At 51.0% G+C, this 22,065-nt stretch overlaps 1 protein-coding gene across 1 annotated transcript; it reads right to left on the minus strand.

Annotated features, from left to right (window-relative positions):
* Positions 1-250: 250 nt before the first annotated feature.
* On the minus strand, positions 251-17,463 carry Bpifb2 (BPI fold containing family B member 2). Its single transcript, XM_041670984.1, has 15 exons — positions 17,355-17,463; positions 14,768-14,861; positions 13,056-13,160; positions 11,857-12,003; positions 10,488-10,548; positions 9,539-9,599; positions 5,172-5,263; positions 4,776-4,964; positions 4,500-4,553; positions 3,807-3,977; positions 3,252-3,319; positions 3,101-3,146; positions 2,437-2,500; positions 2,057-2,133; positions 251-292 (listed from the first exon to the last, which is right to left on the minus strand). Exons 1-15 carry the CDS (start codon positions 17,461-17,463, stop codon positions 251-253), a joined length of 1,380 nt encoding a protein of 459 aa, XP_041526918.1.
* Between the last annotated feature and the right edge of the window lie 4,602 nt (positions 17,464-22,065).

The raw sequence follows: 22,065 nt of genomic DNA on the forward strand, positions 1-22,065 counted from the left end.
TTGCAACTCAAGAAAAATATTTAATGTTGAAGTGAGCAGGTCTTCACAGCTTGCAGCCAGCAGCCTCCTCCCCAGGAGGGGCCCAAGAAGGAGGAAGGAAGCAAGAGAGTGACCCAGGTGTCCAACAAAGATTAAGGAGCCCAGACAGGAATCTGGCTTGGTGATGATGATTCTACATGGCTCTGCCTCAGTGTCCCCAGGCTTGGGGAAAGAAAGCTCCTGAATAGCCGGCTCTCTTCATGATCCTAGCTCAGCGTTGGTAGGCGAGTCCACTGGATATCACAACATAACCCTGGAAGACCAAAAAAAGCTATGGCTAACTCAGAGGCCTATGGGGGAACCCCTAGTTGCCACCTTCAACCTGTTTCTAGGTAGTGTTCTTATCAGGAGTGGCCATCAATCTCACACTCTGTCATTTATTTAATGTCTGTAGCATTTGCCGGGCAGTGGTGGCGCACGCCTTTAATCCCAGCACTCAGAAGGCAGAGTCAGGCAGATCTCTGTGAGTTCAAGGCCAGCCTGGTCTACAGAGAGAGTTCCAGAACAGTCAAGGCTGTTACACAGAGAAACACTGTCTCAAAAAGAAAAAAGTAGCAGCACTCACCTCACAAAGCTATGGAGGGGGAGCCCTCAAAAGGGGGAGCCTCACAAAGGGAGAGCCCTCAAAATGTGGGTCAGCATGAGACCAGCGCATGCTCTATGCTCCAGGCATAGAGCCCATGCCATTGCTGTTTCCTGACCAGGAGTGCAGAACCACTGAGCTCCTTCTCCAAGCCTCAACTTCCCTAGCAGAGCCAGGCACTCCCTGTAGCTCACATGCCCCACGCTGCACTACTGAAGTGAACACTCCTGCGGGCTGCTAACCGGTCACCGTCATTTATCTCTCCATCCAACCGTTTGCTCATTTGTCAAGTCTCCGCTGAGCCTCTAGCACAAGCCAAACTCTCCGGAAGATGCTGAGGACTCAACAGAGAACAAATGAGACCTGGTCTCTGTCCATAGGTAGCTCAGAGTCGAGGGTAGTCTATTCTAGCGACCATTAGCCTCGTGTGACTAACACGACTATTTATTTTTTAATTAAGAAAGGGGAGAAGAGGCCTCAGATTAGCCTCCAGCTCTCGATGACCTTCCCGAGTCCTCTGTGTTTTGACCATCCCTCTTTTTTATCCTTTTTTTACGTCTATGTGTGTGATGTACATAATTGCATACATTCACGTTTACATGTATGGAGGCTGGAGGTTGACCTCTGATGTCTTCCTCAATTGCTTTATTTACCAAGGCAGGCTTCTCGTTGAACCTGGAGTTCACGTCTGATTAGTCTTGCTAGTCAGCTCACACTAGAGGGCCCTGTCTCTGCCTCCTGGGTGCTGGGATTACAGTTGGGCCACCACATCTGACCAGTGTGAATCCTGGGACTCTAAACTGGAGTCTTCACACTTGCAAGTATGAATCTATCGAGCCATCTCCTCCGCGCCTAAACTATCCATCTTCATGAGAGTTGATCATCAGAGCCTTGAGGCCACCATTCTTAAAGAACCAGGGTGAGCATCCTCCCTGAACTGCTAAGCCCCACTTTGGACCGTTGTCCCATTTCCTATCCTTGTTCTGCCTGTTGAAGGAATTTGTTCTGAGTTCCCAGATGAGACAGGAAGAGATTGTAGGGAGTCATTCTCTATCTGTCAGGATGAATTTCATCCTGGGCCTAAGATTCCAGTCCCAGGAACAGTAACCACAGAAGGTTCAGGAAGTTACCTACCAGCTGCAAAAAAAAAAAAAAAAAAAAAAAAAAAAAATCTCTCTACCGTTCACCTTAGACGCCAAGAGGCCAAGCCCATCTCAGGACTCAGTATCCTGAAACGGTTGAAGACCTGAAGTCTCTGGTGTGAGGTATGATGAGAAGGGAGGGCCCCTCCCACCATGGTCTCTTGGGTCCTGGCTCCTCCATCTCACTGCGTTAGTGTTTGCTGTGTGGTCTTGGAAGATGCAGGGTGAGCTCCCAGAGGGGTGACACTTCCCCCTCTCTAAAGAGGCTCCCCGTTCACTCAACAGCTCTCACCTCACAGATGGAGACCTCAGAGTGGACATAGTGGAGATTGAGCACGCTTGGGAGAGCAATTCCCATGCCCAGGAGAGCTGCAGTGAGACAGAAGAGTCCAAGTTAGTCAGAAGGAAGAGTCCCACCTGCAGCCAGCCCTGTGCTGGCAGCTTGGGAACCATGTGACCTAGAGTGGGAGGTGGGATCACCCGCACAGCACAGAAGGGAAATTGAGACAGGATCGGAAACCATCTATTGGTTATACAAATGTGTACTAAGAGGCAGAAGCAGCTGGCCTCTAAAAACCACCCTCTTAATCTTTGAGCCTGAGAGGGTTTGGGGACTTGGACAGGGCTCAAAAGGGCACCAGAGGGGGCAGAGCAGCAAAGAGCAGGACTCACCATTGAGGTGATCCAGCAGGGGCTTCTGGAATACAGTGCTTATGAGTGTGTACACTTGATCCATCTGCAGCGACCGCCAAGGGTTGGGTGGGGGTGGAGGGACCAGCCCCAGGAAAGACCAAGAGAATGCAGTTAAACATACAGATGAACAGGCATCCGAGACACAGGATGAAGGAGGGTAGCTCTCCCACATCAGCTGACCCTAATCAACTCCCCAGCTAGATCAGCCTTGAGTCGGGCAACCCAGGGACAACTCTGACCCTCATCCCAGAGTTACCAACAGGAGGGCTAGCCAACAGATGCCCGATGACAGATGGAAGTTAGGCTGGCAGACTGGCAGCTGAGTGGACGACTTAGGTATACTAACTCACATCCCATGATGCATGGGGATAAAGAAATGTGTGCATGGTGGCAAGAGCCTGACCATGTGACATGATGGGCCATCCAGTGCCAGACCAATGAGCACTGATTGAGGGTTGAGCTGATGAATCAATCACTTTCCCACAGGCAAAGAAACAGGCAAGGGAGTGGGGACAAATGGAGAGCAAGTAGGTCCCTTTCCCCAGCCATCCCAGGGAAGCTATGGTGGCACTGAGATGTGTGTATTATTCTCACACTCCCACAGCCCTTCCCAAGGCTTAAGGCAGTCCAGTGCTCCACTCACATCGATGGAGCCCACATTGGAGGTGGCCACGGAGAGTTGGAGCCCCCTGAAAAAAAAGAAGGGGTGGGCTCAGCATATGCCAGCTTCCCCTGAAGCTCACATCACTACGTCTGAGAGCACACTGGGGCTCCAGGGTCAGAGGCTCACTTACCCTAGCATAGACGTGGTCCCCCGAAGCTTTGCCTTAGACACAGAGAGCTGAAGGTTCAGGTTCACCATCTGGGTGTATAAGAAGAGCAAGTCAGAAGGTGCATTGTAGAGCCTCCCGCCCCTCCCTGGCAAGGGCAGACCACATATGCTTAGGAGCTGGCTAGAAGTCAGGTTGTGGCCTGCACTTTATGAGCAACAACAGTATAAAGAAGACAGGTGGGGTCCCTTCCCTTCCCTGTGGGGACCTTCCAGAAGCAGTCAGACAGGGGCTTTCTCAAAAGCGGAGGCTGTCACAAAGGCAGAGAGTGATGGGGACCTTCTCACTCAGGGTGGCCCAAGAAGGCTGCTCTGAGCAAGGCTTCAACACTTAAGCTAAGAACTGAAAAATGAAGAAAAAGCAGTCATGCCAAAAGAAAAGGAAAAGAGTGCCAGGCAGAGGGTTCCACGTGTGCCACGGTCCTGAGGCGGAATGTCCTGGCATGTTCAGGAGAGATGTGGATCAAAGCAAATGAGAAGAGTATAGAGCATGTAAGGTCTCATCTGGCCTGTCACTCACCACATCCAAGGAGAAAAGGAACTGCAAGGCTGAGCTGGGGGATGCAGCAAGGACCTCTACACTGGGCCGCAGCTGCAGAGTGGAGTAGTTGGTGTGGAGTGTGACCACGGGTGTGGCACCCAGCTGCACCTTGAGTACCACGGGCATGGGTTCAGGGAACTGACGGGCCACCTGGGACATGGGAGAAAGAGAGGGAGAGGGTTGTACATGCCCCTGACTGGCAGTCTTCCGTGTTGGATGTTGATAAACCATCACCCTCTATTCCTGACTGAGCTCAGAAGTGGGTCCAGCCCAGGCTTCTGGACCAGACTTGAGCTCCTCAGAGGGGATTCTTGTGTTGGTGTTTTGCTTTGATTTTAAGGCAAGATTTTGCTATACACCCCAGCTGGCTTTGAGCTGGTGATCTTCCTGCCTCCCAAGTGCTAAGATTATAGGTGTGTGTCATCCACTCTGAGCTAGATTTTACAGGCAGGCAGGGATTAGAAAAGAAAGTGGAATGGATCATCAGACTCACAACAGGCAGAGACAGAGAGAAGAAAGTGCAGCTGCCTGGGATGGGCAGTCCCTAAGCTCAGGAGAAAGGGCTAAACGCAGGTGTTGACCCCCCCACACACACTTGGGGTAGAGGGAGACCATAAAGGCCCCACCCAATCCCTGAGCCTCTGGCTTGCTATGAGCAGAAATATCACTCACCTCAGGGATGAGCTGGCCCAGCATGGAGGTGTTCAGAGGGTTGTTCTTTGAATTCTGAAATCAGTTTCCATCAGGACAGAGTTTAGGCAGTTTCACAGTCAAGGCCACCACTTGGCCTCACGGGTAGAGTTCCTTATCCACTGGTTCCTTCCGAGGGCCATCCTGTAGCCCCAACTCTAGCTGCCCACTGCCCATGACTCCACATCTACAGGATATCACCAGAATGGGCCACGGGGCACCCTGCCACAGGACCTGGGTGACAGACCCAGCCCTCACCAGCTGCCCTGTGATCTCCAGGTTGAGGGATCCAGCCTTTTGCAGCATCAGGAGGGCACAGTCGAACAGGTGCTGGGAGAGCCCCACTGTTGCCATGGCACCTTCGGCACCCAAAGGCCGTGGCAACACAAAGGGGTGAGCGCCATGCAGAGGCAGGAGGATGGGCTTGCCGAGCAGGAAGAGAATGGCCTGGATAACGGCAGGGGCACACGTGCAGGGCAACAAGAACAGTAGGCCTGTAATCGACCCAGGATCCCCAGGGACTAACCTAGCCATGAAAACGTGGCCACACTCCCACCTGGAGTACCAGCCACCTTCTTCCCTCTACCCTCTACCCTCTTAGGCCACTTCCAGGACACCAAGGATGCCAGCCTCAGACTGACTGGAGGTACTCACTCTGACATCCATAGACATATAGTTACTGGTGATAGTGGGCGTGCTGGTCACTGAGTAGCGGATCTGGGACTCAGGGCCCACAGGACTGAGTCCTTCATAAAAACAGAAAAACGTTGAGCACCAGGCCCTCACTGAGCCAGCAAACAGTTACCAATGACCTTTCTGAGCCACAGCCAGGCCACAAACTCATCAGCCGGCTAGGCCTCCTTTGAAGGCATGCACCCAGCTTGCTGACTGACTGAAACGCAAGGCTAGCAGGCATGTTTGCTAACATTCCCAATCAGCTAAAGACCGTTGAGCTCAGATTACAGAAGGAGAAGGCTCAGCCCAGGCCCAGTCCATCTAATGGAGGCAAGAAGGGCACACAGGAAGAAGAGAGTTCCCACTGGTCAGCCAGACCAATGACTTCCTCTGTCTCTTCTCATCACCACAGAGTCCACTCAAGTTTCTCTGCACGCAGTGTGGTCAGTTCGTTCTTGCCCAAGGAGGCATACACAAGTCAGTCTGCTCCCAAAGCTTTGGCCCCTTCACCTGACCACACATCTCCTTCAGGAAATCAAACACCAGAGCAAAGACACCCAGATCTAACTTCATCCAAAGCCTCAAGCAGCTCTCAGAAAGCACAGCACAGAGGCTGGATGTGAGTGGACTCCCAGTTCAGAATATTCTGCCTATGAAGATTGCACAGGTGAAGGTCGGCACATCCTCAGAGATGACAGCAGGTGCGGCAGGCCAGAATTCAGGGCTTAGGAGAGCCTAACTCAGCCCACAGTTCTACCGCCAAAACCCTAGATAGCCCAGAGTTTTTCATTGCTTTATTTTTTTTATACGTATGGGTGTTTTGCCTGCTTATATATCTGTGTGCCACATGTTTGCCTGGCGCCTATAGAGGCCAGAAGAGGGTGTCATGTTGAATTCCCTGGAACTGGAGTTGCAGACAATGGTGAACTTCCATGTGGGTGCTGGGCACTGAACCCACATCCTCTTGAAGGGCAGTCAGTGCTCTTAACTGCTAAGCAGCCCTCTGGTCCCAGTAGCCCAGTGATGGGTGATGTAGGTATATGTGGATATACATGTATATTTTAAATACCTGTTCCATATATATTTATCTACCCATTCATTTTAAAATATCAATTATGGGTCCATCTTATGTGCTTTGTATAATTTTGTTATATTTAAGCATGTAAATATTTATTTAATATTGTATATGAAAATAGATTATGTATTCAAATATATAAAGTATATATTGTATATATGTATTAAAGTATATATTGGTAAGTATATATCTCCTTTCAGCTTTCTGTTTTTCTGTTGGTTCAGCTGAATCTAATTTCATTTTTTCTAATACTTTTAGGATTTTTTTTTTTTTGCAAAAGCAACTCAGTGTGACTCCCTTCCTTGTCTGTCAGTGGGTCACATGGTTTGGAGGCAGGAGGAAGGGGCAGCAGGAAGGATGTGGAGATTGGTAGACTGCCCTGTCTCTTGAGTCACCTATCGCTGCATTTGTCAACACTCTGGACACTATGAAGGTGAAATTGCTGCATGTTTAAAATGAATAAAACATTAAGGTCGTGGTGTATATTTTAAAAATATAGCCAGGTGGTGGTGGCACGTGCCTTTAACCCTAGCGCTCCAGAGGCAGAGACAGGCAGAAGATTTCTGTGAGTTCAAGGTCAGCCTGGCCTACAAAGTGAGTTCTAGGACAGCCAGGGCTACACGGAGAAACCCTGTATCAAAAAGAAAAGCCAAAAGAAAACAAAAAAAGGAAGGAGGGAGGGAAGACAGAGAGAGGGGAGAGAGAGGGAGGGAGAGAGGAAGGAAAGAATGAAGGAAGGAAGGAACGAAGGAAGGAACGAAGGAAGGAACGAAGGAAGGAACGAAGGGAGGAAATATAAGAGAGGTGGAAGATAGAGCCCAGGATCCCAGCTGAACTCCATTTTCAATGTTTTTCTTACACCACAGTAAAAGACACTTTTGTTACACAGCCTTCCAGAGACATGTGGCTAGCCGACACACCCCTTTGATCTGTGCTTTTTAATGGACTCTAAATATTTGAGATGATGGAAATGTTAATGTACTTGATTTAACTCTTCCACTTTATATCCATTATATTAGGATTATATATATATATATATATATATATATTATATATAGGGTATTACATTATACACTGTAAGTACATACAGTCCTACATTACCAATTTACAATACAAATCTTTTGTCAATAGAGTAAAGAAGTCCCAGTTCTCCTACTTCACACTCTGGTTGTGCAAGCCTCACATAATAGTCCTCCAGGGCTGGTGCCATGGAGTCCCTTTATTAGATTTTTTTTATTATTCCTCAAGACAAAGACAAGAGCTGATCTTTGGGATAAACCCAAACCCGGGGCACCCTGCTGAATGTAAGCTTGCTGAGGAAGGAGAAATACATACTTGCTTATTAAGCCTGCCAGGCCCCAGGCCCTTAACCCATGCTGTTTCATAAAACCAACAAATTCAAGAAGTGGGAATTTTCATCCCTAATTTCTGGATAGAATGGTGCGGATGAGTGACTTCCCTAAGGTCACGCAGCATGGGAACAATGTGACTATAATTCTAGTGTGTTCCCTTTCACTCCAGTCCAGTGGCCTCAGCTGCTTGCCACCTCCTATTTAAGGTAATATGGAGGTTGAGTGGGATAGGGAACCAGGAAATCAAGAAGACAAGATAACTTGGAACTGGCCAGAGTGGTGGGTGGATGCGTGAGGAAGGAAAGGTAGCACGGGCCTGTCCCTACATAGCTCCAGCCCTCTGCTTTCCCATGGTAACCTGGGGCTGATGGCAGCAGAGCCTGTCTACTCAAGAACCCACCATGGGTAAAGTCAGGCTCTGCCCTGTGTCCCTGGGATAAGCCCAGGCTCTGGGTCCTCTGATCTCACCCCGCAACCCTTCACACTGTCCCAGCTTGTATATATTCATTAGCATCCCAGGGCAGGTCCAAACAGACAAGGCCAGTCGCAGTACCCTGAAAAGGACACCAGTGACAAGACAAAGCTGGTGGGCCCCAAGCAGGTGCGGCTTCAAAATTGCTCCTGAGGAATGTGAAAAAGTCCATGGGTTCCATGATGGGAGAGGCTGTGTGGGATCTGAGGCAAATAAGATGCCCCTGAGGTATGATGTAATGTCTTCTGAACTAGTCCTGAGGTACTGATGCCTATGGCTAAGAAGATGCGACAGGCCTGCTCTCCAGCCTTCAGATTCTACCACAGCTAGTCAAGAAGACACATGGATACCTTCCAGTGTTCTCAAATAATAGTGCAGATCAGTGTGGGGACAGTGGAGAATATTGAAATATGACCCATGACAATTGGGGTTTGTGGGTGAGCACTCAACTCCTGCATGCTAAGGCATTTCCACCCAGTCTCAAAAGGTACTGCAGTGAGAGACTGGGCCCCAGCTGTACACACAGTTCAGTTCATTAGCAACAACAGCAGCAACAGCATCTTCTTCTTCTTCTTCTTCTTCTTCTTCTTCTTCTTCTTCTTCTTCTTTTCTTCTTCTTCTTCTTCTCCTTCTCCTTCTCCTTCTCCTTCTCCTCCTCCTCCTCCTCTTCTTCTTCTTCTTTTTCTTCTTTTTCCTCCTCCTTCTCCTCCTCTTCTTCTTCTCTTTCCTTCTTTTTTCTTATTCCTCCTCCTTCTCTTCCTCTTTGTCCTTCCCTTACTCCTTCCCTGCTCCTTCTTCCTTTCTGTCATTGTCAAGACTCAGAAACCAGAACTAATGATCATGCGGTCCTGGGGGGAAGGACATATATGTGTCCTTTTTGAGAGGGTTGCAGAGCCAGTGTCCCATATCCAGGTAAGGAGCATACATCTTCATACCCACAGCCCACATGATAGCCAAAGCAAGCCTTAGGCCCAGCACCTCCAGTGATAGACACACCCCCTCACCACAGTGCCTGGCCTCCCTGTGATGCTACAGGAGGGTTCCCTGACTCTGAGGATCTGTTTCCAAAACCTCCGAGACTCTGGCAGTGAAAATCTAGATCCTAAGAGCCAATGCAGCTTAGTTTCTCCAACAGTAACATTTGTTGCTTAAGCATTCAGCTTTATTTTGATTTTTGGCAATTTGACCTAAACTAGGTAGATTCTAGGATCAAAGAATTCATTCTGGCATCTAGAGGAGGCATGTTCTGTGGACAGCCATGTGCTTTGGGGAGTCCTAGGTGACCTTCCCAAGGGCCTCCTTTTCCTCAGATTGGTTGAAAAGAGAACACTATTTATAATCAGAAGCCAGCAATGAAGACCATGCCACCAGGTCCAAGGGAGATATCGTTACAGGTTCTTAAGACCCACAGGCCCCACCCTCCCATCCACTGGGCTCCAGGTCTTACCAATTAAAGTACCCAAATGGACATTGAGGTCCTGAACCAGGCCAGAGACTTGCAAGCACAGCTGTAGCAAAAGAGAGGCAGCTGTTGTGAGGGCGATTTGGAGCTGTGGCCGAGGAACAGTCAGGCTGCAGGCCCTTGCCCCAGCCCTCAAAAGCCTCCCAGGCACACAGCAAGCCTGGAGTCCTTTCCTTTTCCTCCTTGGAATGGCTGGCGTCCACCTCTCTTAGGGTGCTGAGGAGGCAAGAGAAGCTGCCAAAGGGAGAGGAGGGCACGGGCACTTGGCAAGGAGGGGACTGCAAGGCCAGGGTGCTCCTAGCCTGTGAATAATGCCATCACTCCTGGGGTGGAGATAACACACACTAGGTAGACAAATAAATTTTTGCTGGCTCTTCAGTTCACAGTTCTGAACTCCTTTCCTACCTTAGTACCCTCATCCGAGACTGGCCTGCCCATTGCACAGCCTGGGGGAGGGAGCATCAGGCTTACTTTGTTCATTCCAAATTTATCTCCCCCAAAACATTTCCCCTACCCCCACCTTCTGACATGGGATCAGGACTACTCTGAGAAGATTTGTCACTGTCTCCCAAGCTCCCTAAAGTCCACCCATGCCCCCACTCCTCCTCCTCAGCACTGAACATGGGCCTCTTTCTTGTTCTCACGAAGAAATTGGAAGCATCCCATGAAGGGCCTTCTATTTAAAATAATATTACGGACTGAAGTAAAGTCTTAGTGAAAGATGATGAGAATATATATATATATATATATATATATATATATCACCATCACATTACATGGACACACATGCACACAACACACATATACGGTACACTTACATGCATTGAAGCCCACATAGGCACATCAAGATACAATGCCCCTCTCCCAAGGCTTGCAGCCCCACTGCTCATACCTCAGGCCTTCTAAGCTATGTCATCTGCTGGAAGCCCCTTACCATATTGCTCAGGTCAGCTCGGATGTGCTCCTGCACCAGGTCCAGCAGCTCCTGGGAGGTACTGAGGAAGTGGTACAGAAAGTGTCCCTGAGTTCCCTGGGTGTGGTTCTTAGCAGAACCACACAGACAGCTGGGACAGAAGTCTCTATCCCCAGTCAGCAGCCCAGAGATCCCATCTGAGACCTCGCCATGTTCCTGACAGTGTTAGAATGGAGGTCTGCACCCCCACAGAGGAAGCGCTTGAGACTCAGAGAAAGGACTCTTCCTCTCAAGGTTTGGAAGTAGCCAAGATGGTGGTAGTGGGGGCCCGGCTCAGGAGAGACAGATACGAACACTGGACCTTGGAAAACGCCCCATGTGGCCATATTCTCAGCCAGCTGGCTCAAGAGCTACTAGGGTGAGAAGGCATGGGGAGTGGAGCTGGGGTCTCAGGTCCCCTTGTCACTTTGGCTCCAGTGCCCTGTGATGCTCTGCAGAGCATCTGCAGAGTGTCTGCCTAGCACTGGACTTCAGGCTCCCCTCTGAACTAGGGTGTAAATCGGCATTTCTCAACGGCGGCCCAGAGGAACTAACGAATCCTCTGTTTGATCTCAGCCACAGCCTGCTGCACTCTGGGGGGAGAAGCTATATCTCTGTGTTTATAGCTCCCCTCTGCAGCCAGGAGAGGCCAGCATGGCTGGATTCCTGCACGCTCACTGCTCTCCGGGGAAAAGGTCAAGCTTTGGGGGACACTTCTTTTAGGACTTCCCAGTGCTCAGCCACCTCAGAGTGGACAAAAACAAGGAAAGAGCAGGCATAGTAAGGAAGCTCCCAGGCAAAAGCATGGTGAAGTCTGCCTTGAGTCAACTGTACTCTGGGCCTCCGATTTCTTCCTGTGGCACGGAGACCCTGGCACGTACCGATCAGACACTGTGGAGCTCATGGAGAAGACTCCTGTGAAGAGCCAAGAGTGGCATCCACAGAGCAGGCGCAAGGGGCAGCTGCTGTTAGCCTTACATGCTGACCTGAACAGCCCCCTGCTATAGAGCTTGACTGGTCCTACCTCACCTCCCATCCCTGGACTGTCCACCTCTGCAGGGCGGGATGGCCTGTAAGGGCCCGAGCATCCAGACTGATTGGCTTCATCGTTACTAGTAAGTGTGCCCTGGTAGCTGACAGAGGAAAGTGGTCAAGACGCAGGCTGCATGGCATCAGCTAGGTCCCTAGTCCTCTCTGGGCCTCTCTGTGCTAAGTCATAGGACAGATGTGATTATGGAGCCTCCTTGATCCTTTGTGGCCACTGGATGCAGTCTTGAGTGAGAAACTTGAGTAGTGGTCCCATAGCCTTGGTGTCGGGAACCCCTGAAACCCAGTGCCCTCAGGAACCCACCTGCTGCTGCCGTCCAGCGTGCTGGCTGGGCTGAAGAGTGAAGAGCAGGTGGAGATGCTGAGCACAAGGGTCCCAATGGAATCCCGGGCCACGTGCACATCAGCCAGCAAGGCCACAGGCAGCACCAGCTCCATGGGCTCCGGGACTCTGCAGGAGGTCAGACCTTAACCCATCCTGGTTTATAAAGACCACACATACCCCCAGGCCTGGGCCAAACTCCACAGTACAGCAGTTGAGTATGACTCAGGCTTTCTGGGGCTCCTGTGACAGGCCTCTGGGCCACCCTGGCTAGAGTGAGTCTCAGCTCTCCTTCTGTGAAACTGACATGAGAATGGATGTGCCTGCTTCTTAGCACTGTGCTGAGCTCTCCAAGACCTCACCCTGTGAGAACATCAGCTCTATGTCCAGTCACAGAGAGCACCCATAAAACAATATCTCAGCACTCACCATCAGCACTAAGGAGCACTCACCATCAGAGCGCTAAGGAGCACTCACCATCAGCACTAAGGAGCACTCACCATCAGCGCTAAGGAGCACTCACCATCAGCGCTAAGGAGCACTCACCATTCTCAGCACTAAGGAGCACTCCCCATCAGCACTAAGGAGCATTCACCATCAGCACTAAGGAGCACTCACCATCAGCACTAAGGAGCACTCGCCATCAGCACTAAGGAGCACTCACCATCTCAGCACTAAGGAGCACTCCCCATCTCAGCACTAAGGAGCACTCCCCATCACAGCACTAAGGAGTACCCATAACAGTGCTAGGGCAAAGCAATAAAGATAAAGCATTTCTTGAAATCTCAATGTACAACTTGAACGTTAAATGCAGTTACACAAGAAGCTGCCTGGCACAGAGAAATAAGGCTGATAACACAATTTATTAAGCATCTACTCTGTGTTTTGTACTGTAAAAGAAGCAAAATGCCATAATCAAAACACCAAATCCATCAATTCAACCCTCACAGATCCCTGCAAGGTTCATCTCACCTCAGGTAAAGAAACTGAGGGTTGGAGAAGTTGAAGCAGCTCCACTGGCTGCATAGCTATTGGGGCTGGACTAAGGTCTCCAAGGTTCTCCCCTGTCTCACTCCCCCAGAGGGTGGGAAGGGGCATGGAGATATCGTTAGCCCCCTCACCTCACTCTTCCCTGGGAGAAACCCTGAAACTCCTGCCCTCCAACAAGGACTCTCACTCACCGAAAGACTTTGATCGTGAAATTGGCTGCTGCTGATAAGTGTATCCCAAAACCAGCAATGAATTTCAAGTGGAGGTGGGGCAGATGGACATCCAGAATCTGGACCCTGTAGGGTTGGAATCCAAGGGACAAGGGAACTCCCATTAAACACAGAATCAGCTCAGGGGAGGCTTCCCCGAGCCACCCCCACATGCTGATGTTATAAAGAAGGGCTTTCTGGTGAGTGAGGTGGTAAGCACTCCAACACAGGAGGCTCGTGACACGCCCAGCTGGTACAAAGGCAAACAGAGGGGCCTGGCTTCAGCAAGATAATCCTGTGGGGTTCTAACAGCTTCTGACCATTTCCCAGGAAGGCAAAGAAGAGACACTGAAATCCCCACAATATTCTAACCTTTGGCCCCCAGCAACAGGAAACACCCAGTGAGTACTCCATGGCTTCCTTTTTGCCTGAGTGAAAAGTCATTTTCTCCCTGGTGGGGTAAGCTTGGGATGATTCAGGCATCAGTAAATGACCCCACTTTCTTTTTTTTTATTTATTTATTAAGGATTTCTGCCTCCTCCCCACAACTGCTTCCCATTTATATAGGCATCCTCAAGAATATTAACCTTCATCAGGCGATGAAAGGAGACAGAGACAGAGACCCACATGGGAGCACCGGACAGAAATCTCAAGGTCCAAATCAGGAGCAGAAGGAGACGGAGCACGAGCAAGGAACTCATGACCCCACTTTCAAATGCCTCATTTTAACCTGGGGTGACGTGGACCCACGACTGTTCTCTCTCTACAAGCCTATCTTACGCTTACAGTATTCAGCTGCAGCCATCCTGGATACTCTCCTGCTGAAAGCAAGGGTCTTCTGGTCCAGGTGGTTCCGTACATATAAACAGCACTCACTCCATCCCTGCCTCGGAGGTCTCAAACTGTTGGCCCCAAGCTGCCTGTCCATCGACCTGTACACTGTTCTGGGGTCTAAGTTTTTGTATCAGTTTCCACCATTTAAGATTCTACATAAGTTAGGCCCCGTATTTCAAGGCCCTGATCACCATGTTTCAGAAAGCTGAGACAGGAAGATTTCAAGTGTAAGGCTAACCTCAGCTACATAGCGAGGCCCCCATCTCAAACAAAAAAGGAACAAAAAAAGAAAATTATAGCTGATGGACAGGTGAGTAGGCAGGTAAGCACATAGAAAGCAGCAGATTTCTCCAGTGCCCGAAACTCTGACAGTAGCCAGTCGGTATTCCTGTAGGGACGGGTACAACGGCCACTGTGTTTGTTTGGGTGTCTCCATCCCTTTGGGTCTTTATGCATTAACAGGCAAGCACATAGTTTAGATTGTCCTTGTGTCTAAATTTGGTGTCCAACATTTGGAGGAAGAAGTTGATAGCCTTACCGGATCTGTGGACCCAGGGCCAGTCTGAGCCCCTTAGTGCAGGTTACCAAGTGACTCAATCAGCCAAGACTTCTTATAACCTCACCCGCTGGTGGGAGCCTCTGACCTGGTTGAGTTTACTCACCTATGGACCTGTACGCCCATCTGATAGTCCAGAGCACTACGTCCAGTAGATGGGAGCAGTTTGTTAGGGTAGAGTAGCTACCTGACAGGTGGAGCACTCCCTCCTAATGAGCCAAAGCACCACTCCCTTGGCCATCGGAACATTCCAGCTAGCAGCAGGAGGACTACAGCACTCTCTCTGGAGGATGGGAACACTCACCTGGTAGACTGAAGTACCGCATCACTCCGATCCGGGAAATCAGAGACAGTGACCTGCAGGGCCCGCTGGAGAGGGACTTTCCCGATGTCCGACACTGTGGGTCCAGGGCATGGTGAGTTCAAGCGCCTGGATCCACCAACCATGATAACCACACCACCTATCACCTGTCCTGCCCTTTGGGTGAAGGCGCTCAGATACCAGGTGGCGCATTGGCAGAATGGCTGCTCCATGCAAGCCCATGAGGTGTACCCTATTATCATGCCCTCCATTTCCCAACCCTTCTCCATCCCATTCCTCCAAGACCATAAAATCCTTAGCCCTCTCACGAATCTCCATCTGAGCCCCAATTGTCCCTAGAGCTTTCCCAAGTCACCAGCTGAAGGAGCCACCCACCAATCCTGAGGAAGCATCCCCTGGGAGGAGAGAAGAGGGGCAGCTTCATCCTGATCACATATGCCCCAGGTGCTGGACCCAAATCCCAGCTCTGCTATTCACAGCCTGCATGGCTGCTGCACATCATGCTTTCTCCATCTCTCTAGTGCACTAATTACAACACCCATCTCTCAGGACCATTGTAAACAATCAGTGTACAGGCACACTCTTCATGGCTGTGGACCTTTTCACTAACACACTAACGGTAGCTGTTGCCACAGAGTCCTCCGGGTGTGCCACGTGCTGTTTTGAGCATTTTCTTCTATTCCTATGCCTAGTTTATAGGTGGATGAAGACACCTGACTGAGAGAAAGGCAGACCCGGATAAAGCAGCATAGCTCTGAACCTGCTGGCTTCCCCCTCGCCTGTACTATCAGGCCCCAGCTAAGTAGACAGTGGAATCAAAAAGAGAGACAATGGTTCTAGAAGGAAGCCTGAATTTAAGCCAAGAGGCTAGAACTTGGCTCAGACTCACTAGCATGGTAAATGTCTTTGACCCTATCTGAGCCTCAATTGCCCCGAGCAAGAAGAAAAAAAAAGGTCACGGTCTCCATGTTCCTGATGCCCACCCAAGTCTGTCCATCTGTGGTTGAACTAAGACTCCATCCACAATGCTCCCCGACACAGGGCCTGCACTCTGGGTAGGGAGGACTCCAGAAGCCACTCATCCAGACTTGGAAGCACTGTGGGCTGCACAGGCCTCCTGCCAGGTTTCCACCCACAGAGAATAAACACAGGTAGATGAGCCCAGGAGACCTGGGACAAAGGAGCCCTGAACAGAACAAGCAGAGGGCAGGGCAGACACCCAGGAGGCCACCCTCAGGTCTCTGTCCCAGGCATCCATTCCTGCTGTGTGTGAACCATCCTCCTACACGGATCACTGACCACTTTCCTTGTCTGCCCACCTGCCCGGAAGCAAGGTCCTAGAGAGCTGTGTGCCCTGGCGGAAGCTGCTGACTGACAGCTTCACGTTTTGGCCATTAAGGTCCCTTCTCTGGTCTGGATGGAGTCCCCCACAGGCTAATACAGTTAGATTTGACCTTTGGGAAAGCATCTCCAGACCCCATTTTGGTGGAACAGTTTCCTGAGAGGCAGCTGAGGGGAAATGAAGGTCTCCATGCTGGGACCTCGGGTTTTTGTGACCTCGTTCTTCCCTGTGGGGCCTCAGTTTCCTCATTGGGCCTTCCCCATGGGAGAGAGCAGGACTCGAATGCACCTAGCAGTAAAGCCACAGGGAGAGACCTGTGCCCCCTCCCTTACCTCCCACCTCCCCCCAACCCCCACCACTCCCTCCCGAGCAGCACAGAGCAACTGGCTCTCTGCCGCTGAGCCCTGCAGAGATACGACTCCAGGATGCTTCCTGCCTTGCTGCGCTTGACGCCCCTCTCCTTGGTCCCTGTGTGAGCACAGACACTACACATGTACATGTGTGCACTTGGAGTGCGAGGCACACCTGTGCACACACATTCAGACACATGCCTCAGACACACACCCTCCCCAGTGCTCAGATCACATCTCCCTGGCACTCCAAGCTCACAAGAACTCTCAGGTACAAAGTCAATCACTCAAGTTAATTAACCCAGGTCCAGGGCCTCGTGCCTGTAATCCCAGTAATTAGGGAGGCTGGGGCAGGAGGATCGAGAGTTTGAGAATAGCCTGGGCTACCTAAGAAGACTGCCTCACACACACATCAAAAAAAAAAAAGTTTAATGATTAAAAATAAGTCTTTTTGTTTGGGAGGCTTTTGTTTGTTTATGTGTTGGGGGACATGTTTTTGGTTTTAAGAACATGCCTACCTACACAAGGCACAAGGGCACAGCTCTGTGTGTGTGTGTGTGTGTGTGTGTGTGTGTGTGTGTTCGTGCATGGTCACACTACTTGCTCACCCCAGACTCCCTAATTAGCCACTGAGCAGAAGGACACAGTGACACATACAAACCCAGGTCCTCTGCCAGTACACATCTAGGCCAGCTGGGATGCAATTCTAGGCTGGGATTCCGCTCAATGGTGGAGCAGTTGCCCAGCATGCATTGGGTTCTGGGTCCCATCCCAAGCACCACAGAAATAAGCAACATACGGGTCCTCTGAGACACCTGTGTCCATTCAGATCTGGTTCTCACCTACACACTGGGAGGCAAGTTGGCAGGTCTCTTACCATAATCCAGCATTGCCTTGTTGAGTCGGACCACAGTGACAGGCAAGGAGACACTGACCACGGCCAGCAGCAGCACCAGCAGTGGTCCCAGACTGCACGCCCCAGCCATAATTCTTCCAGTCACTACACCAGGATCTGTGGGCCAGGCTAGGGACAAGCATCAGGGAGCTTGAGCAGATATCCATCCACCCTTGGGCACTCATGTCTCATCCCAGCTTGTATCCAGGCTGAGTGGTGGTCAGAGCCCTGCTCCAAACCTCAATACATCCATTTTTACATTTCTATGTTAGGAATTACCTACTTTGTAAGACACTACAAGAGTGTCTTAAAAATAGCCAAGACCCTCAAGTAAACATGACCTTTCCTGAAGTGACACAGCAGACAGGATTTGGGGGAGCAGTGCAGAGGGGCAAGACCCAAGCAGTGTCAGAAGAGACTGGTGAGGTCATGATGGGGATACAGAAGACAGTTGCCTGTCCTGTGAAGAGCACTCTGCCCTAGCATCCTACGGTCCAGTCACTGGAAGTCAGGTGCCCGGTCCATTGTGCCAGATTAGCCTGGTGTTCAGTTGTCTAGATCTTACCAGAGATGACCCATCTCCATGATCCAACTGAGGAATATCCTAAGAGTGGCCCAGGTCCCACGAGACCACACCAGCCTAATGGTCAGGTGTGAACCCAGCTCTGAGAGAGGGGACTCGCCCCGGCTGCAGAAATAAGAAGCCAGTGCTCTAATGAGCTACCTGAAACCCAGCAAGATGGCGCTTGCCAATGTTCTTTGCAAGGCCAGGAACAGGTGGTGCCTGTTGCAAGGAGATGACTGGAGGTAGCATCCCCATGGACCAGAGGGAGAAGTAGTCACCCAGCCCATTCCTACCTCGGAGGTTCTCAAAGCAGATGGAGACTCCGTCTTGGGATGCTTCGCCTGGAGAGCAAGTGCACAGGCTGCTTTTTGAGGCTCCCCCACTGCAGCCTGCAGACCACAGGGAGTGGCAGGTTTGTTTGTGGTTGCAAGTGTTTTCTCTGCAAACATGGCCTTGTCAAGTGTCTCCGTTCCCTGTGAGATGGGTCTGCCACGTATGCAAGCATGGCTCCCTGCTGCTGGCTATCTGGACATAGAATTCTTCACACCTGTGTCTGGAACTGGGCCGTTTCAGCTCAAGGATCTGTAGCTTTCTGAAGGAGGATGCTTCCCAGGAGTGTTCCCAACTATCCCAAGCAAGCCCAGTCAAGGTTCAGGAGCAAGGGTGCCCAGAGGGCAGGTGGATAGCCTTGTGTCTCCATGCTCTTCCAGAAATATGATTCTTGGAGGGAGTGCAGGAGGCTTTCTGAGCCCTGACCCCCAACAATGATCCCTGATCTTGGTCACACGTTGGTCCTTCAAGCAAAAGGGAACAACAGAAGACAGTGGGGCTGGCCCAGAGTTCCCTGACACACCCGTCACTCTCCAAACGCACATCCGTCACAGTGGGCAGGAGAGTCCCATCGTGTGTGGGAGAAGAGAGGGCATGTATGTGAGCATGGGGTTGCATATGCACCATTACATATATACACATACAAGGTCACAGGGACTGGTGTCAGAGGGAAATGGGTGTCTGAGGATGAAGAGATGGCATGGCATGGTGACATCTTGGTTAATGTTGTCACTTCCTGGACACAGGTGTGAACAGTTCTATGCACAGATATGCTGAGCTACTGGATGATGGGACTGTGGGTCTAGGATAGTGATTTGAGGTATGTTTATATACACATGTTCAATGGCCTGGCTGCAGGAACACCAGTCCATCCTTCTGAGTGATTCACCTGGGCCACAGACACAGATGACCTGGGAGATATTATCCCAGGCTTAGAGCCCAGAGCTCTGAGATCCTCACAGGCACCTATGGAACTAACTGCAGGCACCAGTAAGTGTTCCTGGAATAGCCCTGCCTCCCAGCCAGTGCTCCCAGGGGGTTTCTCAGAGGCAGAAAGAACAAAGCGTCAGAGGTGACTAACATCCCACTCCCAGCAGCGGTTCGCCTCCTGTTGCCCAAACCGGCTCCTTTTGCTCACTCATCAGACACAGTGAAGAGATGTACTAATATTGACCAGCGCCCTTCTCCGTGTTTGCTTTTGACATGAATACTTCCTCCTCTTCAGTTCTTTGAGCACAAGGGACACTTGGGTAACATCCAGGTGACATAAAGGGAGAGTCTTCACCAGCACTTTCTCCGGAATCTGTAGCCTCGATGCAGCAACCCAGGTCCTGTTCACCAAGCACTTCCTACCTGCAAGGCACTCAGCCCACAGGCCCAACCTTGTGCCCTATGCTGGAACATACTGAGTGCTAAATTACGTTAAAAGGCCTTGTAAGAATTAGTACCAGGATTTAAGTTTCCCCTTCACTGGGCATTCTCAAAGGGTTGCTATGACAAATCACCACACATATAGAAACTCAAAGATTTATCACCTTCTTTTAATATGATGTCTCATTATAACCCAGGTTAGCCTCCAATTTGCCAGTAGTCAAGGATAACCTTGAACGTCTGATCATCCTGCCTCCACACCTCCCAAGTGCTGGGGTTACAGACACACATCCCATTTTATTGGGCACTGAGGGTAGAAGCCAGGGCTGCATGCTTGCCAAACAAGGAGTTTACCAACTGGGCTGCATTCTCGACACCCAAATATTCTGCTCTGGAGGTCAGGAGTTCAAGCAAGTCTTCCTAGGAGACATCACTGAGGTGCTGGCAGAGCTGTTGTCCTATGCTAAGACTTCTGGAGAGGGCTGTTTATTGCCTCGGGTTCTGAGGAGAAAACACTGCCCTTCCCAGGGCCACGCTCAGGACCCACACGCATGCCTGGGGCAGTCCACCCTGGGTGCCGAGGACAAAACAGAGGCGCACCTGGCGCCTTCTGGCACCAGGCAGTCAAGCCCCATTATAGTGAGCAAGCGCATGGTGTTGTGTGGGAGAGAGAGACAGAATGGTTCGTGACCTGTGGACATAGGTGAAAGCAGTGAGGAGAGGACCGAGGTGGGTGCCTTGATTGCCGCCCAAGAGCTTGGTGATGTCTAGGCCTGGAGCTGCTGCCAGTGCCCATGTCTGGGTTCATGGCCCTATTGCAATTGCAGTCTATGTTGCTGCCATGGTTCCTGATACCACCAAAGGACGAGAGGACAGGACTGTACAAAGCTGGCCCTCCCCTCACTGAGTGCAACACTAGGGGAACCGGTCCTGCCCCTCACCAGCTGCAGGACTCAGGAGAGCGGGTCCTGCACCTCACCTGGGCAGCACAGTAGAGCTGTCGCTGTAGACAGGGCGGGGGTGAGCAGGCCGCGAGGGCTAGAGAGTGAGATGTCTGGTACCGCCCTCTTGTCTGCGGTGTGGTGATGAGGGAAAGGGAAAGATGCTGAGCCGCCACTTCACCAGCCACAGCACTCAAGAACGCAGGTCCTGCATCTTGTCTGGGCAGCACAGTAGAGCTGACCCTGTCGATGGGGGCACGGGTGAGCCGGGACCATCAACATGAGGGCGTTAGCCCCTTTGCTCACAATATCGTTCCTCCCTCTTTATGGCTAGACTCCTGGAGTTCGGCCCAGTGCTCAGCTGTGGATCTCTGCATCTGCTTCCAGAAGGTTCTATGATGATAATCAAGGTAGGCATCAATCTGATTACAGAAACAGCTGACTCGAGCTCATGGAAGCTCACTGACCCGGGACTGACAGCTAGGGAACCAGCATAAGACCAAAGTAGGCCCTTGAATGTGGGTGACAGTTGTGTGGCAGGGGCAGTGGAACCAATATGTATCCCTCGTGCATGAACTGGCTCTTTGGAGCCCATTCCCTATGGAGGGATACCTTGCTCAGCCTAGACACAGGGTGGGAGGACCTTGGTCCTGCCTCCAGTGATGTGACAGACTTTGTTGACTCCCATGGGAGGCCTCACCCTCTCTGAGGAGTGGATAGGAGTGGGGTGGGGGGAAGAAAGAGGGAGTGGGAAGATGGGAGGAAGAGGAAACTGGGATTGGTATATAAAATAAGACTGTTTTAAATAGAAAAAAAAAAAGACCATGAGGGTGGGAAATCTGGCTCTGCCCTACATCTGCCATATGGTGGCATGGGCAAGGGAGAAATCCCCACCCCACCCCCCGGCCCTCGCCACCTGTGGCAGGTAGGAGAGCTGGCCTTGGGGTCATAAGAGCAGGAGAGTTGTCCCTGTCCCTCACCAGCTGCAGCACTTGGAAGAGTGGCCCCTGCCCCTCGCCTGGAAACACAGAAGAGCTGGCCCTGGTGGTGTAGGTGTTGGTGAGCTGGCCCTGAGGGCGTGAAACTGGTCCTGGCCCTTGTTCACTACTACATAGGGTGAACTGGCCGGGGCAATGCCAGAGAGCTCACCCTGGCGGTGAGGATGGAAGAGAGCTGGCGGGCTGACCAACCTGAAACTACCCAGGCCTGGAACCAATACCCACCCCATCTATAATCTTCTGGAGCACACGGAAGGGGTATGTCCTGTGGATCCAAAGCTGCAGGATCTCCACAACACAGGGCAACAACAGGATATCCAAGAGGAATCCCAGTGAGGCCCAGCATTGGTGGTGTAGCCGAAACCAGATGCCGTTATACCAGACCAATGACTCTTTGCAATGTACACTTGCAAGAGAAATATATGAACTAAAGGATATGCTATACTGTGTGAGTCACTGGGCCACAGCACAGCTTCCGCAACAAGATT

Source organism: Microtus oregoni, unplaced genomic scaffold (genome assembly GCF_018167655.1).
Source record: "Microtus oregoni isolate MIOR12 unplaced genomic scaffold, Mior012 000020F_ref0000438, whole genome shotgun sequence".
Lineage (NCBI taxonomy): Eukaryota > Metazoa > Chordata > Mammalia > Rodentia > Cricetidae > Microtus > Microtus oregoni.